Below are 18,331 nucleotides of genomic sequence, written 5' to 3' on the forward strand. Positions count from 1 at the left end.
CTGGTCACACTCCATTTGCTGAGGAAGATCATGTGAAACCCAAAAAAGCTCCTGGAGAGCCACTTATTGACCTTGTGGTGAGATTGTTTTTGTCTGCTGCTGTTTCCAATATCAAGAATGAACTTCCACTCTCAATTGTTGCAATTGATTTATTCATTCAGAGGCTTTGGAAGTCACAGAGCTGATGTTTTTTTTTTTAGTTTGGCGTAGTTGTAGAAGAGCGTCCTCTAGTGGCTATTTTGCATAGAGCACAAAAAGAAAAAGGCTCATGGATGAGTCATGTCATCTGCAAGTAACATCATTTGTTCCTAATGTAATTTATAGCCAACACATTTCACAACAAGTGCTTCAGAGCATTTATGAATTTGTAACAGATCTACCACATTATTTTTCCCACTTTACTAAATTATTTTATGCTCAAAATGTCTCTAAACCTATAAGAACGTTTTTTTATTAAATGATATGGCGCTAAAGTAAAACAGCACAGGTTTGTTTTGTCTGTGAGATTATCCATACTATCTTTGGCAGATTGACCTTGTTTCTACACCTACCTCCGTCAGCAAGAGAGTCTCACTCTCCTTCCCCTCAGACCCCCCCCCCCCTATGACCAACAGTAACCTTTTACCCAGAGAGCTCCTATAGGATCAGAGCAGGGGCAGTTTAGAGCAGAGCCATGTGATTGGTGCAGACTCGGGATGTGGTGATGTGGCAGACAGGACTGAAGCTGTATTGGCTGTGACGCCGAGGCAGTGGGAGGAGCCTTTGACAATGAATGTGCTGAGGACACATGTTTACAATGATGGGGGAGAGAGGAAGAATGGAGCTGCACAGGATCACTAAACACTGTGAGTTTTTTTTTTGAATGAAGTGACCAAATATAAGAGATCTTTTCTAACTTTTCGGAAGGCCCGTGAGAGGAGTTTTCTATTTGAGTGCGTTTGCCTCTGGTACTTGTGCTGTGCTCGTTTGTGTAAATGTATGTTGGTTTGAATGAATTTGACTGGTGTGTTGTGTGACCTGTTCATGTCAGGTGATCTTGTGTGTGTGATTGTCTGCTCTTTAAGATGCAGCCTTTAACGTTTGATTTAGTGTTAAATGAAGCTGTCCTCCATCTGTGTCTGCAGGTGAAGTGTTGTTTATAATTCATCATGCTGCAAGTTTATATTGTTAAACAGCGGAAAATATTTTCTGACAGGTGTTTTAAATATGAGGAGCTAAAACCTGAATGTTTCCATTCCAACAGGACTTCTCTCTCAAGTCTTTCTCCTGACTCACAAGCACTCCCCGTCCTGATTTGCATCTGTAGACACACCTTAACCTCACAATTAAAAAGTGTTTACTCAACATGAATCAATTATCTTGCAGATGGTGCCTCTTGTGAACAGACTGACAGTCAAGGAAGCTAACAAAAGTCACTACAGGACACCAAAAGGGCATGTTGACCTGCAGTGTCACAGGAGAAACAGATATTAAATTCGTTATCACAAAAGCTGATTGCATTTGTTTCTGACTTCACTGTTCTGTACCAAGTACAACACACTCTCCCTGTTCCTTAACAAGCCGAGACAAGGGGGACAAGTAATCACGAGGACTGTCAGGACAAGCTGTGAAGATCACTTCTCAGGGATGACTAGTGCTCGGCTGCTGAAAACTTCACCTGAAGAGTCTGTGTTTGGTGCCCAACCTCCCCACAGGATGGCATCCACTGTGTCCTCTGTACCCTGTGGTGGCGTCTTCGGCCCCTCACAGCCCCCTCCTGCTGTCTGGCCTCCTCTGGACTTCGCCCTGGGCGCCCTCGCCTGCTGCGCGGCCTGTGTGTTCACCAACCCACTAGAGGTCGTAAAGACCCGTCTGCAGCTTCAGGGAGAGCTGCGTGCACGGGGATCCTACCAGAGACATTACCGCGGTGTCCTGCAGGCCCTCTGGGTGGTGGGCCGCACAGACGGGCTCCGGGGCCTGCAGAAGGGGCTCTCAGTCGGGCTGATCTACCAGGGTGTGATGAACGGTGTGAGGCTGGGCTCCTACTCCTACTGTGAAGCTCTGGGGATCACCTCCTTCCATGGGGGTAGTCTGCTGTCAGGGGCAGGGGCCGGAGCGCTGGGTGCCTTCATTGCCTCTCCTGCCTACCTGGTAAGTTTACTAAAGTTTCTTCTTTGTTATTGCAACCTAAATTGCAGCGGTTCCCCATGTTTTTTGCTTGTGACCTCTTAATATGAAGCATTCTCTACTTGGGACCCCTCATCACAGGAAGCATGTCTGTGAGTTTTCTCTGTAGGTCATTATAGGTCAGCTCTGTAGGTTTATGATTAAATCAGTAGGTGTTACAAGCCATTTGTAGGTACATTTATGTTGTGGCCAGTTACTGTTTTTTAACAAAGATGTTTGTCCAAAAGATTACAGTCACAACAACGAGAAGTTTTTGTGTTTTTGGATCATAACTTAATGTTGGACTCAGATACATTGATCTAATTTTTACATCATTTCACATTTTACAATATGTCCCTCAAATGTTGTACGAGATGTTAGCCATTGTGTCACTTCGGTGGTATCTGTTGTATCTGTCTGTGTGTGAGCGCAATAGGTCCAGAACCAGGCATATAGGAAATTGAAACCCAATGTACCATTGAGAGTGGATCATCCGATCAGGTTACACTCAACCTCACACGCACATGTTAAAGAAAACCAAATAGGTTAATTAACAGCCAAATGACGGACATAAGCTAAAACAAGACAAGAGGGCTAATGTGGAAAGACAATACAGGTAATTGTCTCCTGAGGCAAGCTTCTGATATATTATGCAAAAGGTTTCAGCATAACACTCTTTTAATGCAAACAGACCGTACTGTTTGAATGTTTAAGGCCAACACGCATATCTATGACCAGACATCAGACCATGTTGGCTCCTGGTGGGTCTGTATCCTCGATGACAAACCCTTAATGGAAGCAGTTGGGTTATCCTCCCTGAAGTAGTGACGGTAACATAATACATATATCAGCTTTGCAAACAGATCACTGTAACATTAGATTACATTGTTAACTTACACGCTGCAAAGCTTGTGCAACATTGTAAAGCAAAAGGTAGTTCATTCATGTTCAGTTGGACACACTTTATGCTGTACAGTAGGACAGTTCTGCATTAAAGGATAGGCTTACATTCTGTCTCTTGGATCGACTCACTTACTCATACGTACATTGAAACAGTTTTTGGTTGCTGTAATCGTTTCTCTCGTCCATACTGGTCCTGAAGAGATCCTTTCCTAACATGCTTCCAATGCAAGTGATGGAGGACAAAATCTACAGTCCTCGTTCTGTGTAAAATGCATTTTTAAGTTTAGACAAAGCTAATCTGGAGCTTCAGAAGTCTGAGTTAGTCAAATCAAGTGGGTATCTTCCACGGTTATGGTCTTTTTTAGTATGAAATCCCCCCTTTTTGTTTCCCCAGACCGCGTTTCCTTGCTGATCTTGGGTAGAAGGATAGTAACAAAAAGAGGAGATTTTGTACTAAAAAGACTGTAAATATGGAAGATACTTGATGTGTGTATTGGAATCACCTTAGAAAGGGATCTTTTCCAGTATGACCAGTATGGACAGGAGGAAACATTACAGCCACCAATAACTCCTTCAATGCTGTGTGGTATTATGTGGGTATTGTTTGACTCTATCCTTTAACAATAACTTTTTTCACTGAAGGGAAAGATGAAGGGGAAAGTTACTAAAGGGAGTTCAAAGGGAAAAAGGTGGCAAACAACAGCAGCTTCTTAACTGGGTGAAATGAGAGGTGTCACACTTATACTGATGTGAAACATTGATTCAAACATGACATTGAAAACCATCTGCATTGGGCCTGAACAACAGTATTGTAAGTCATCACAAGCCGATACACACCGGCTCAGTCTCAAATGTCCTAAATCTATTTTTATACAGTATGCAGGCAAAGCATGGTAGAGTGGGGTTAGTCAGCAGTCACATCTAATCTTACAAGATGAAACAATATGATCTTAAACTGACTTAACCATATCTTGTCCAGATGGATGAGCAATATATCTTTTCATTATCCATCTGTCCACATCCAGGTCCCACTCAGCTTTGCTTGTCAAAATAGATACACATTTAATCTGCATCTATAAAACCAGGCGAGACTTAAAGCTCTCCTAATGTTTCTTTTTTGAACATGTGTTTTGACATTCACACCAGTCTCAGATGTCACTGTCTCTTGAAGTTATGAATCTCCTCTGCGTGTCCCCTTTTATACGACAGCAGTACTGTTGTTTATTTCTGCCACGGCTGTCAGTCAATACATTTAAAACCATCTAACCTTTTGCACCGTCATGGAAAGACAATATTGTTTGATGACATAATTGTCCATATCTAGGTCACTAAATATACCCTGCACGTTGCATCAACCTGCCAAAAATATACAGTGTCTTGTGGCTCCTCGCTGTTGGCAGTGAAGGACGGAGAGGTTTGACAAGTTCTTGGCAAAGTATCTGTTATGTAACTCATACCTGGTGAACATAAGCAGAGTTACCTGTAATTGTTATATATCTCATCCTGGCAGACATCATCCAACTTAGTGACAAGTCTGGTTTTGTCCATACTTAGATTCATTTTTTTGGGCACAGTATCTGGTACAGTCTGAATGCATAATAAACCTCGTGTGCTGCATTTTCTTCATAGGTGAAGACTCATCTGCAGGCTCAAACTGTGGAAGCCATAGCAGTAGGCCACCAGCATAACCATCTGGTAAGACGGGCATGTTCAAAATAAGACGCATGAATACATTATAAGTTGTTTTATCTGGAATTATTTCATAGTATTAGCTAGCTCCACCCAACTTACACCTGACTAACCAGCCAGAGTGATTAAAAACACTTGTGTGGGTGTCCAGTGTCTTCAATTCAGTAAAAAGTATAAAAGTATATTTCCCTCTAAAATGTAGTGAATAGAAATATAAAGTTGCATAACATCGAAAGTAAGTACAATTTGGAGGTATTTGTACTTGAGTACTTAGTTATATTCCACCACTGATAGATGCTGTATTTTGGTGTTTAAACTTTGTACTGATGCCATGTTATGTTAATGTATAAATTGTAGAGGTGGATGAATACAAAGACAGAAATATAGCACAGATTATGAGGCCCAGTGGTCTCAGTGCCATCAACACACAGCATTAAACTAAGTAGACTACTTTGCGCTGGTATGACTGAGTTATATTCATGAAAAAAGCTGTTTAATATATCAGAAAATGGCTCCTAAAAAGGACGAAACATATTTCTATCACTGTATACTACAACCACAGTATCATTATTATCTGCTACTTCCAAACCAATGCCTTTTGTTTCCTTTCATTTCAGGGAGTGTCTGATGCCTTTGCTACCATCTATAGAAGAGAAGGTTTAATTGGCCTTTGGAGGGGTGTGAATGGGGCCGTGCCTCGAGTCATGGTCGGATCAGCTGCTCAACTTGCAACCTTCACCTCGGCCAAGGACTGGGTGTCACATTCCCAGGTAGATGTGAGAAACAGCTGACATTTTCACAGCAGGTGCAACCGAAGCAGTTGCCGTCACTCCATCTGCCGAAAGTCAAACCTCAGTTAATGATCTGTCTTTTCTTTATTCCTTGCAGTGGTTTAGTCCACAGTTCAGTAACAGCTGGCTCACCGCTTTGATAGCTGCCATGATCAGTGGAGTCGCTGTGGCCATCACCATGACACCTTTTGACGTTGTTAGTACGCGGCTCTACAACCAGCCGGTGGATGAGTGTCATAGGGTGAGTTTGAGTGACGTCTTCATCAAATTAAGAGACTATTGTAAGATCAAGTATTCCAGCTAAACGTATACTAATACAAAAGGTCTGGAGACTTATGGTTACTGTTACTTTTTAGGGGCGTCTGTACCATGGATTTTCAGATTGTATGCTGAAGGTGTGCCAATCTGAGGGCCTGCTGGGGTTGTACAAAGGCATGGGCCCTGTCTTCCTGCGCTTGGCCCCGCACACAGTGCTCAGCATGCTGTTCTGGGATCTGATGAGGCAACAGACAGTAAAGGACAACCAGAGCCATGGAAGGAGCTAAAACATAGTCCAACGCCTGCGATTGATTAACTGGACTCAGTTGCAGCCATCGAAGTGGTCCATCAATTACTGAAGCACTGAATTTAAAAGCAAAAGTTCAACATTTTGGTTTATGCACTTACTCACTTTGTTGCCCAGAGTTAGATGAGAAGATTGATACCACTCTGATGTTTGTGCAGTAAATATGAAGCTACAACCAGCAGCTGGTTAGCTTAGTTTAGCATAAACACTGGAAACAGGGGGAAACAGCTAGTCTGGCTCTGTCCACAGGTAACAAAATCCACCTACCAGCACCTTTAAAGCTCACAAATTAACTCTTTATATCTGACCAAAGTGTAAAAATGTTTGCGGTGTTACGGGCGGTTATGTGCCAGGCTATTTCTTGGCCACAACAGTTACTTCCTGTAGTCTCTGCTGGTTGCTTGGCAACTGCTCAGAGCTGGGGGGGTTTTAGACTTATGTTTTCATACAGATTAAACATGATATAACATGTTCATTAGTGAGCTTTGGTAGGTGGATTTTGTTAACTTTGGACAAAGCCGGGCTAGCTGTTTCCCTCTGTGTCCAGTCTTTGTGCTAAACTAAGCTAACGGCTCCTGGCTGTAGCTTCATATTTAGCGTACAGACGAGAGAGTGGTGTCAATCTCCTCGGCCAACTCTCTGCCAGAAAGTGAATATGTGTATTTCTTAAAATGTCAAACTATTCCTTTAATGAGACTTCTCTACGTTCTGTGTGGAAGAAGAAGCTGGAAGATGGATGAGCATTCAAGTACTTGATAAAGATGGACATATGTTGCACAGACTCTACAAACAAGAGTTACTATCAAATTTCTCAGATATAAAGAGTTGCGGATGAACTATCAGGTTTTACCTTAATACCTCAAATAATGAATTTACAAGCAATGTCTCTGGTTTTCACGTGTCGGCTCACAGCAAAGCTGAAGCAAACATAAGCTAATGGAGTGCCGATGAGCTGAAGATCAAGTCTGGATTATTAAAACATAAACTCTGTATTCTATGTTTATAGTCCAGTGTGGCTACTGCAGTTTGATGCATACTTATAGTTGCCTTGTCTGTTATATGTAAAGAAAGACTTCTGATGGGAATGTTTTTATTTACTGACACATGAACTACTGGTACCTAAAGCCAAGAATGCCATTTGATTTGAGATTTGTATTTACAGAAATGTAACCTAAGGGTAAATGCATTTGTTTTTGTATCCTCCCAGGCACAAGTGCTGCATCTTTGAAATACATGATATGTAAGACGCATTGTAAGCAGAGTGTGGTTTTATTTTGGCCCAGTTAAAAGGTGTCTTGATTGCTCTGTGAGTCTAATCATCTTTTTGAGAGGATTTTCAGCCTCTTTCATCAGGAAATGATTATACTGACAAGCACTCTCAAATCACACTTGACCTTTTGAGCTTCAGCATGGAACGCACTCGAGCCTGATCAGCAGGAAGAAATAAAGGCAACGTGACGGTTTGGCTCACAGGAATTCAGCATTAATTGACGTGTAGTTTCTGATCAGGTTCTTATATTGAAGTAGCATGAGTGAGAGGTCATAGTACTTTTTTGTGTGTCCTTGTTGAGATTTTACAAGGTAAACATAAAAATGTTTCTCCCCTTCTCCTGGATCCTGGGAAGTTCTGAAGGGATGCCTTTTGATTCAAACCCATTAGACAGTTTTTTTCAAGGTGAGTTGATAGTATGTTTTTCTTCTTCATGGCAATAAAAAGCTAAATTCTCAGTACTTCTGTGTAAAGTAGTTTCTTAACATTACACTCTTTACTAATTTTTTTGATTGTGGTGTTATTCATGTTTTAAAGGCCTTGTGGGTGCATGTGGAATATCAGTGCTGTGCAATTTGATGAGAGTTTACCACTTCATTCAAACATGCAGGTGAGTTTACTCTGTAAAAAAAAAAGGGAGGAAATGTATTGTTTTCTTTGTGTGCAGAATATTTGTTATCTAATTTTCTTAAATTCACACAGTGATTCTGATTCTGACACTGAAAGCAAACAGAGGTCATCCTCACCTGGCAATCCACTGAGAGGGAACTGGAGAACAGCTCTCCAGTTCTGGTCCCTGACAGTCCTCCTGTCTCTGGTGGGCTCGAGGGTTTCCTCTCTGGTAGTGCTGGAGTTTTCTCTCAGAGCTGTTTCTGCCTGGGTATCAGCAGGACTGGTAAGTTCCTCAAAAACAAGAACAGAACAGCTGATGACACATTGATTTAGACTTGTTTTACATCTGCATGCACTTTCAGCTTTTGTTCTTGTGTTCAACATATAGATCTTTCTAATACTGGTCTGACTTATTTTCATCCAAGTTCTTGTATCTATCTGAACTCAGGATGCCAATGGCAGAGGCCTAGACCTGCTCCTGTCCCAGTGCCAGTTCTCCTTGGGTTGTGGCCTCACCTGTACTCTGGTCTTCCTCCATCAGGGGGCTCCACATAGCTTCCTCTGCTTGTTTCTGGCAGCTGCACTCAGCTGGGCACTGGCAAGCGTCAGCTACAGTCTGTGGAGCCATGTGGCCAGACTTTACCCACTACATAGCACAGAGCGTTACTGTGGGAAGTGCATCACCCTCCTGACCTCCGGACACACTATACTGGCTTCACTGCAAAGAGTGGTTGTTTTGGCCTTTGCTCTAGCAACTGTGGCTTCCACCGCTACGGTTTATGACCACTTCCTGTCCCAGAAGGATGCTCTAAAGTTCTGGACTCCATTGACACTCTGCTACACTTTATTGGTGGTCTATGTTCAAGGTGATTGTCAGGCCAACTATTCGGGGAATGAAAATGATCCTTCAGGAAGACTTCTGGAGTATTTGATTAGATGAGATTGACACATAACAAAAGAGACACAAGTCAGGGGGCTTAGTCTAACCCCAACCCACCTAGCCCCTAAATTAAAGCAACTATGTTGATAAATGAAAGGCAGGTCATAAGTGATGCCCCTGAAAATGGGACCAATAAATATGAAATGAGACCTTTTTAAAAAATAACAATTTCAAAAGCAATACATGAAACAAAACCTTACAAATGATGTCAAAAATGTATGTCAGAAAACAAGCAGGTATCATGTCATTCAAAAGTTACTCTGCTGTGGGCACAAAAGGCTTTTCATCACTATTGTGTAACTTTTTTGTTTCATGTTGCACAGAGGATCAGAATCGGCGGACTGGCACAGAGGCCCTGTTGCACACTGTAGTGCTGCGACTGGGAGCCTTACTGGTGCTCATGCTGACCGTGGGTGACTGGTCCGATGTCCTCCACGTCCTCATCGCTTTCCTGGGTGAAGCAGTCTGCCTGCTGCCCTCTCAGGACCTGCTGCAGGCTGCGTTAAAGGTCTGTGTGAATCACCTCTTCCACTCACAGTCATTTTTACTGTTCCCTTTTTTGCATTTAAGCTGCCACTTCAATGACATTTAATTGTCCTGCTTCATTTTTAGGAAGAAGAAGACACAAGCTTGAGCAAACATGAACAGAGCTCCAGTCACAAAACAAGGGAACGCACAAAGAACACCTCATCAGATGACAGTTGATGGTGTACCTGAAATATACCTCAAATACCAGTGACTACCTCGAATGTCAAGATGTGCTAATACTAAATAATTTATTAATACTTAATAATAAAAGGATTATTGTGCACTTACTGTTATTGAGTCTTGTTTTAAACAGATGGAAAGAATGAGGAGTTGTAATTTGGCACCATATAGCAGCTGCTGTTTTCTTTTCAGTGTAAACCAGAAGATTAGGAGCTTCAGAAACTGTGATTATAGCGGCCAGTTACCTTGCTATAATATTGCACCGTTTCTATGCTTCATGTAATGGAAGACAAATACATGGAAAGGGATTGTCAAGCTACATAAGAAATAATAATGAATATATTCAATATTTCCGGTGATGTTTTTCTGTAGTAACACAGTATAATTATACTAAGGCCAAGTAATTCAGTGAAGCCATAGAGTGGAATAGATATGAGCAGAAAGCTGATGAAAGGTGTACAGTGTAAACAGATTAGACCTCCATCAGCTGTCAAAAATGAATTTTAAAATGTTTAAAACAGTCTCCAACATGGTCAGGGATGGAAAGTATCTAATTACTAAGTACTCATTGCTGTAACTGAGAAGCACTATCAACTACATTTGGAGAGGTGTCCTTTGAGAAACGCTTCCTTTATGAATAATACATTGATGAAGAGCAGAGCGACTGGCCGGGAGGGTGTGTACATTTTAAGATGGTAGTCATCAGAATGACACATTGGCCCACTGACTGTGGCTGTATGTCACTAATTAAAGAGGAAATCCACAGATTTTACACATGAAGATCAGTTCATCATGAGAAGTACTAGTCAGCCTGTGAAAACAGTTTTATAATGTATTATTATAAATAATATAATTTCTGTGACAGTTAAAAAAAACAAAAAAAAAAACAACCCTGATGATGTCATAGTGAGATAACATCAGAGTTATCTCAGTTTTTAACAGAAAGCCTGAATTACAAACTGGAGGTGTGGGGTTTTAAAAAAGTAGGCATCTAGGATGCAGGGGGGTCTGATGAAAGACACTATCCCGTTGCATTATGGGAAATGTAGGATCCAGTGTTTTTGGAACTTGACCTTTACTAGGGACTAAAAGTCAGGATATCTCTGTTACTTACCCCACCTTGATTGCTGAGTAATAGTTGACCAAAGCAGTCAAGTGATCTTACTCCCACTTGAGGAATACTTGGGTAACGTAATTGTATTTCTCCCTGAGAAGTAATTTTTTCACCCCTGCAGATGTTTACAGTTAGGAAATCAACATCAACTGTATTTGTGAACATGCAATTGTCACTGTTTTTCCTGTCTGCTATGTTTCTTCCTGCTCCTTTCCCTTAATTTCCCTTCATTCTCGTTCCATTGTTGTCCTGCTCACCCAAACAGTTCAAACTTGAGGATTAAAGTAAAAAATCAAACTGAGATGTTGGTGAATAAATTGAAAAGTCATGCTGCAGAAGCAGTGAAGAGGTTCAGAGGGTTTAATGAGGATTTTGGCTGTAGGGGGGGGCGGAGCGTGGAGGTCTGGGGATTGTGTCATCAGGAGGCATGCTCCCTCCTGCAACCGTGACATCACCGCAGCATTCCTTTCCACAGAGCTGGAACAACAGAGACCCCCATCACTCTCCTCATCTCCGTCTCCTGTTCACCCTCTCTCACACATTCCTGCCTCGCTCTTCTCCTTTCACACTGACCCACATCGATCAGGAAGGTTTTATTCAACATTTAGTTTCTCGCTCCATCCTCCCTTTCGGCTCTTGGGAGCGGGAGTAGACCTCACAAGGTTTGGCTCCGGAAACTAACCACAACATTTGCTGATCAGCAGACCTGATATTGCTTAGACTCACTCTGGTGGAGAGCGGCAAACACAACAAAGCAGCTTTTTCATAGCTCTCACAGACATCACTCACTGTTGCCCCCCCCCCCCCCCCACACACACACACACAACCCCCCCACCCTCCTAATACACCAATATCTCCTCTTGCACAATGACCCAATTCATTGCACCATAATGCTGCTGCTCCTTTGCAGTCGCTTTCAACACAAAAGCCCCATCAAGAGAGTCTGATGAAGCCCACCGCATGTTATCAGACGTCGGTGAGGCACAAATGGAGGCAAAGCCGTGTGACACTGATAGTGAGTCAAGGCTAAAGTGATATAATGTGGTGGGGGAAGGGAAGAAGGAAAGAGGGAGAAGAAAAAAGGAGGCAGACTCGATGAGGGAGGTAGGGAAAATAAAGCTGACAGAACAATAAGGCAGAGCTGCACAGGAGAGAGAAAGAAAACAGTTTGAGATAGAGAGTCTGCTGGAAAAGGCAGGTACAGTCACATCCTGCTGGCATGCAAAAAGATAAAGAAGTGGGAGGTGGCTGTGTGTCTCCGCTTGTCTATTTAAGGTCGAAAACCTTATGAGATACTTCATGATAGTGAATATTGCATTTGTAAAAAGTCTGTTTGCTTTTGGTTAGATTGCCCAACTGTTGCATGCCTTCCTTTGTGTGTGTGTGTGTGTGTGTGTGTGTGTGTGTCTACGTGCATGCATGCCAGTGTGTGTGTGTGTGTGCCCGCCAAGTTTTCATAGTGGATGCATGTGTCATGTTTTTTACTGCACTTTGCCCGAGATTAACTGTTCACCTTTTACGGTTTGGGAGGGAGGTGGTATTGTCATTCAGCCAGAGGAGGAGGAGGGGTCGACAGACGAGAGAGTTGGGGAGGGAGGTACAGAAGGAAAAGGAGTGGCCTTCTGCTGATAGTCGCCCTCTCTACCGGAGTAAAGTCTTCTCTCAGTGGCAGCTTATAGGAGGGAAAACAAACCAGACGTTTTGAGATACAGAACAGGGAAGGAGAAAGAAGAAAAGACAGAGCTTGTCTTCAAACCACAGTTTCTCGCAGGTATGTAATGGCAGCTCACAGCCAGAGTGAGTGGGTTTAAAGGAGACAGATGATTCAGATTTGTGCTTTCTGCCTCTAAAACCATTCATTATGGATAATGAGAGCTGTGAGTGTGTGAATTTACCTCTCTAAAGTGAGAGTGAGCGCTCCCACATAGTTGACTGAGAGTGTATACACTTAGATTAAATATTATTGAGATGGTAGGTATAAAATGTCATCTTCACTATTAGTATGTTTTACTCTTATAATCCAAGGTTGCTTTAACAGATCAAGTAAGGTTTGAATCTATGATGTGTTTCTGGTCTATGATTGTCCTTTTGAACAGGACTATGAAACATTAAATGTTGCGAGCAGTCTTGAGATAATAATTGTTCTGTCTTCCTGTTAGGCTGTATGTGGGTGTTATACAGTCATGGCATCAGCAGCTCCGCAAAAAAGGATGGTGTCTTCTTTCTTCATCACTCTGGCGTCTCCTCACCGAGCCACTGTGACACAGCAGCAGCCCACCCTCCAAGCCCACAGTGCCCCGGCCAGAGACAAGCAGCACACTGCCGTACGAGTCAGCCCGAGTGACACCATCCCCTCCCTCAGGCGTAAGAAAGAGGACCACTCACAGTCTGAGTCTCATGGCAGTGTAGGCAGCAAAGGCCGGACTGATGAGGGGGCCTCAGCCCGAGCTTCAGACCCTCAGAGCCCAAAACCTGCCCAACCTGGACCCAGCAGAGCAAAGCTGCAAGAAGACGACAGAAGTGCTGCAGGTATTTACGACAAAATTTATTTTTCATCTTGGATTGAATGACAAATAGTGCAATGAAACAAAACTTAGATTACCTGAAATATATTCAGAAACTGACCCTACATGTAACTGATTCCGTCAGGGCCTGGCTGACCTTTATCCAACATGTCCCAGCTTTGATTTAGAAGTCTTAGTGACTGCTCTTTTTGGGTTCCTCCCCAGATACAAACAAAATTGTATTGCTTTTTCTGGCCTTCATTGCCACACGTCTGATATTGTTTACAGGGGAACCTGATTTTATACATCAAAGTGTTTTGGGGAGAACTACTGCATATGTGAAAAAGTTTTATAAAGCCTCTTGTGGCTCTGATAAGTGTCCTCAAGTGATGTCTCTTGAGTCAGCGGGGCTGAAAACAGTCTGTGGGTGTGGAGTTAGAAAGAGGTGAACTTACCAGACCTCTGTAGCCCACTCCTCATCTCTGCTTGAGGCTAGCAGGTTGAGGCTACATCAGCTGCTAGTAGTATAACACACTCGAAACTCCAAACTGACCAAACCGTCGGTGGTTGAGTTGCATTGTGGGTTTCGTAGGCGTCAAGTTTTGACTAAGAAGAAGAATGCGTGGAATATTAAAGATGATATATCTGTTTCTGCTACATCCATTTTGATATATTTTTAAACTGCCTGACACTGTTATAGGAGTGCAGTGCTGAATCGTTATAGTACTCTTTAATTGGAAAAAGTCTTAACCCTCCTCTCACACTCCCTGGATTCAGGATGCATTGTATTGTGATCAGACTGGAACTGGAACTTTGTAAGGAGCAGTTGCTGCTTTTGATCACATTTGTCTTCCTTTTTCAGGAACATGTCACTTTAGTTTGACTAAAGATGAGGAGCAAAACACATGCTTAAAACACATAACCCCATAAGCTTCAATTTCTCCCCTTATTTTATTTTTCATTATCATTAATAAAATGTAATCATTTTTCGAGGTGGTGGCATGTGTATCTGTATATGTATACACGCGCATATGTATGTATGTTTATACTGGAAACTTAAATATATAGCATGGGGGCAAAAAAATTCAAATCTTTTATGAAAGTGACTTGAAATAAGTATTCTTCTTGCCAAACAGAGCTCTTTCCTCCTCCTCCTCCTGCTGCACTGCCTTCATCTCTGGGAACATTGCTCTCTGAAGAATCAGTGCTCCCACCACCTCCTCCTGCCCAGACGCCTCTCTCCCACCCTCTGACCCCAGGCCAGAAGCCAGTTTACAACAGAGAGGTATGCAGATGTCTCTCACAATGTCGCTAAAAATCTGTCTTATTTGTAGCACCCAAACCTTGATGTTTACCACTGTCATTTACTCTTTTAAACACCTGAATTTTCCTCAATAAATTTTGCTTGAAAGTTTTACAGATACAGTATTCTGGTCTGCAGTGGTTGTAAAAAATCATCTGCAAAACACATTATGAAGGGAAAAAACAGCTGTCTTTTAGATATGGCTAAATGATCAAGAACACTTTGAGAACTGTACAGATATACCCTTCACAAACAGAGCACTTTCCAAACTGTTGATATCTGAGTAAGAAACTTACATTACAGCCGCATCTCTCTGTGCAGAAACAATGAAAGTGCAGATCAGGAAAGTGGGCTGAGTTACAGCAGGAGGTTCTTTTCCTACAGTGTGTACCAATACAATGTGTCCAATGTTTTATATATTCATTGTTTGTGTTTTCATTATGTTGGATAATGGATTTAATGAAAATGAACTGTATACCCCAAATGTAATTCCTTAAGAGGAACCTCATATTTTTATTTCTGCAAAGTTTATTTTAGGCTTAAACAGTTTTCCACCTTTTTTTTACCCAGTTTGGTAAAATGTTAGCGCTCTAAAGTCCTCCAATATTTTTAATTCTAATGTTGAACACAGAGAATATAAATATAAATATATAAGACTGACATAACACTGCTTCAGCCTTGGAAATGTAGTTAGTAGTTAGAAGAGTTTGAAATGACGAGCCCTTATGGTTCTGAAATAACTTTAGCAAATGCTAGTTTTAGGGCAGAAAAAGGTGATTCCATTCAAAGATAATCAGAATCTGTATCCATGTTAAGTTTCTGTTCATTAAAAGCAGTAGAAGGGTGTTTTATATATAGCGTCCTGATTTTGTTGGATGACTCTTATTATACAGCCTCTCTTCTCCTTTTCTCCTTCTAGCATCAAACATGTCAGTTTTTTACATTAACAATGTGCTTTACATTTAAGGTGGAAACTAGGACACCATCTAGTGGGTTAAAACAAGATGAACAATCCCACGGGATTCATAAAAATGGCCAAGACACAAGCGGCGAGAGTAAAGGTAACATGATCTCTATTTACACAGTTACCACTCATGGTTTAAACGGTTCCACTTTGACAACACACGTGTTATTATAACCAGCTTTGACATTTGATGCTCGTGTACAATGCAGAGGTGTGTGGCTTCTGTCGGAAACCCGTGGCCCTTTCTGAACCTGCAATAGAGGCCTTAAACAGGACGTACCATGACGGCTGCTTCCAGTGTAGATCTTGCCACATTCCCCTGGCTGGTAAACACTACTACAACAAGGCAGGAATCCCGCTCTGTGAAGACTGCTACCAGGTAAAGTCAACACAGCCTCCAGGATGTTATCAAAGCTGCAAACATAAATGCAAATCTTTGTGAAGGACAATTCCAATGATTTTGCATGCTCATTTACTTAAAATCATGTATGCTTTCAAAAGACTGCTGTAACGTTTCACATTTTTGAATTGTGGTTTTCCTGTACCTTCCAGGTAGCCACTGGTTTCCTTTACTTTTACTGCAGCATGAAAATCAGCTCGCACAGACTTGAAATCCATCCATCACAGTTAAACAGTGACATTGTCACCTGTTTTTAGTGTCAGTGTAATGTGATCATTGCTCGGTGTGGCTGCAACTGGAGATTAAATTGAAGTCCGACTGTAATGTAAAAATAATGGTAGTCATGGCGTTCATTGTGATGGATTACCTATCTTACCAAGTTCCAGGTGTCTGCAAGTTGATTTTTATTCTTCGCAAAATGAATGGAAGCCAATGGCTGCCTGGAAAGAGGGAAAAACACCTTTTAAAAATGTAAACACAGTGTTATGTTTTGGAAAATGGCGTGAGATCATACATATGACGCATAAGTGATTTGTAGGAAATGGGTTAAACAGTGGAAAATGTTGGTATTGTCTTTTACTATGAACCATATATTTCTGTCTCTTAGGCCAGTCTGGAACTTTGCTGGGCGTGTGGGGAGGCTATCACAGATCACGTGATCCGTGCACTGGAGCGAGCATACCATCCTTCCTGTTTCACCTGTGAAACATGTAAACAGCAAATAGGAGAACAAGCTTTTGCTCAGGGAGAAGTTGGAGAAGTGTACTGCCTCCAGGACTATTACAGGTATGATGATGGCAAGTGTCACAAGAAAAAATGTCTACATACAAACAACCAGTCATTGTAATTATGTCTTCATCTTGTGTTGAGCAGCTTAACTTGCCTCTGTGTTTGAAAGGTGCCGCACAAATAAAGCTATGTTTTCTATCCCCTTAAAATGTTGTCCATAAAGGAAGTACGCTCCAAAGTGTAGCGCCTGCAAGCAGCTAATCATTCCAAAAGAAGATGGTACTGACAGCTATAATGTTGAATGCCTGGGACGCTCCTACCATGAGAACTGCTACAGATGTGAGGTGGGTGTTCTGCAAGCAAACAGTGAACTGTACGGACACACACTGACGAAGTATGCAAACACACAGTAATCACCACCAGTAAATAAGTCTCTCATATCGTCTGCAGGTCTGCGTCATCCAGCTCTCTCCTGAGCCAAACGAGCACGGCTGCTATCCTCTGGACGGGAAGTTGCTTTGCAAGTCTTGTCATCTGAACCTGGTTTCTGGCCAACACTAACACTGGCCTGACAGTCTGAGATGAACTGCAACTGATGGGGAAGCACCACGAGCCCAGGTTTTAAGGAGATGGGAGACTTTGCATGTGCATTTAAGACTCTGGAATACAAATGTCACAAATCTTTTTTACTGCTAGAACGATAATGAAATATGGCTATTTTTTACAATATTTCATGCTTTCTGAAGATCCTTCTATTCTATTCTACTTGATATTTTTGCACTCAATAAACTCTACAAAATGCACCAAATATATTTATGCAACAGACTTTGCAAAAACGTATGGCAAGCATTATTTGAATTTTTGTAAATCTCAATCAGTATATTGTTTCTCAATCACATTAACCCTTTATATAAAAAAATAAAACTTTATATAAAAAAACGTCTATATAAAAGTAAACTAATATATTTTATCTCAAGGCAGGCTCCACCAGACATAACATTTGTTAAAGCGCACATTCACTATCAATAACTATTAAAATGTGGGGAAAAAAATATTACAATTCAATTCACAATAATAGTGTATCTGTTAAAACCACAATCAAATCATATAGAAATAGAATAGAAATATGTAAGTAACAATATTGCATACAGACATTAGAGCTTTTATATAATAATGTGTAACAGAGCACAATAACACGTCCTGAAGAACTCATTGTGGACCAAAACGTAAAGGTGCTTTTGATGTGGATGTGATTTCATCCACATTTTTGTCACATAAAGATCTTCACTGGACCACAGGGCCTATGTTGTCTTTTGCCTCAACAATAGAACTATTCACATTGATTTGACATTTAAGTCTCATTCAGATCCCAGCTGAATTATTCTGTTATTTATGTTCTGTATCTCAAAATGACATGTTTGAGGAATTATATTTCTGTGTATCAAAAACATTTATTAAAACATTTTCTGGAAAAAGTAATTTTGTAATTTTGTTGTTCATTTATGCTTTTATCAACCACACTTCAGCTTTTTTTCGTTTCTTTTTGTTGTTCGTTTGTTGTTCAGTAAAACTTACATAGTCTCATTTTAAGTGGTCCAAGACTTTTCTTTGAATTCAGATTCAGACAGTTCAAAAATATTCAAAATATTCATTATCCAGTGCTGCCATCACTGCACAATGTTTGCACAAAGCAA

General features: G+C 41.4%; 3 protein-coding genes across 3 annotated transcripts; all 3 read left to right on the forward strand.

Annotated features, from left to right (window-relative positions):
• The first annotated feature begins 1,626 nt into the window (after nucleotides 1-1,626).
• slc25a34 (solute carrier family 25 member 34) lies at nucleotides 1,627-6,199 on the forward strand. Its single transcript, XM_070903224.1, has 5 exons — nucleotides 1,627-2,130; nucleotides 4,678-4,743; nucleotides 5,355-5,507; nucleotides 5,626-5,769; nucleotides 5,885-6,199. Exons 1-5 carry the CDS (start codon nucleotides 1,627-1,629, stop codon nucleotides 6,071-6,073), a joined length of 1,056 nt encoding a protein of 351 aa, XP_070759325.1. The 3' UTR covers nucleotides 6,074-6,199.
• Nucleotides 6,200-6,725: 526 nt separating this feature from the next.
• On the forward strand, nucleotides 6,726-9,670 carry LOC139283119 (transmembrane protein 82-like). The gene is made up of 6 exons (XM_070903077.1): nucleotides 6,726-7,768; nucleotides 7,901-7,973; nucleotides 8,066-8,258; nucleotides 8,424-8,841; nucleotides 9,239-9,423; nucleotides 9,528-9,670. The coding sequence occupies exons 1-6, from the start codon at nucleotides 7,687-7,689 to the stop codon at nucleotides 9,618-9,620; spliced, it is 1,044 nt and encodes a 347-aa protein (XP_070759178.1). The 5' UTR covers nucleotides 6,726-7,686; the 3' UTR covers nucleotides 9,621-9,670.
• Nucleotides 9,671-12,409: 2,739 nt separating this feature from the next.
• fblim1 (filamin binding LIM protein 1) lies at nucleotides 12,410-18,116 on the forward strand. Its single transcript, XM_070902793.1, has 8 exons — nucleotides 12,410-12,508; nucleotides 12,897-13,266; nucleotides 14,378-14,526; nucleotides 15,512-15,605; nucleotides 15,718-15,887; nucleotides 16,516-16,694; nucleotides 16,861-16,981; nucleotides 17,088-18,116. Exons 2-8 carry the CDS (start codon nucleotides 12,921-12,923, stop codon nucleotides 17,196-17,198), a joined length of 1,170 nt encoding a protein of 389 aa, XP_070758894.1. The 5' UTR covers nucleotides 12,410-12,508; nucleotides 12,897-12,920; the 3' UTR covers nucleotides 17,199-18,116.
• The last annotated feature ends 215 nt before the right edge of the window (nucleotides 18,117-18,331 follow it).

This window comes from Enoplosus armatus, chromosome 3 (assembly GCF_043641665.1).
Source record: "Enoplosus armatus isolate fEnoArm2 chromosome 3, fEnoArm2.hap1, whole genome shotgun sequence".
Lineage (NCBI taxonomy): Eukaryota > Metazoa > Chordata > Actinopteri > Centrarchiformes > Enoplosidae > Enoplosus > Enoplosus armatus.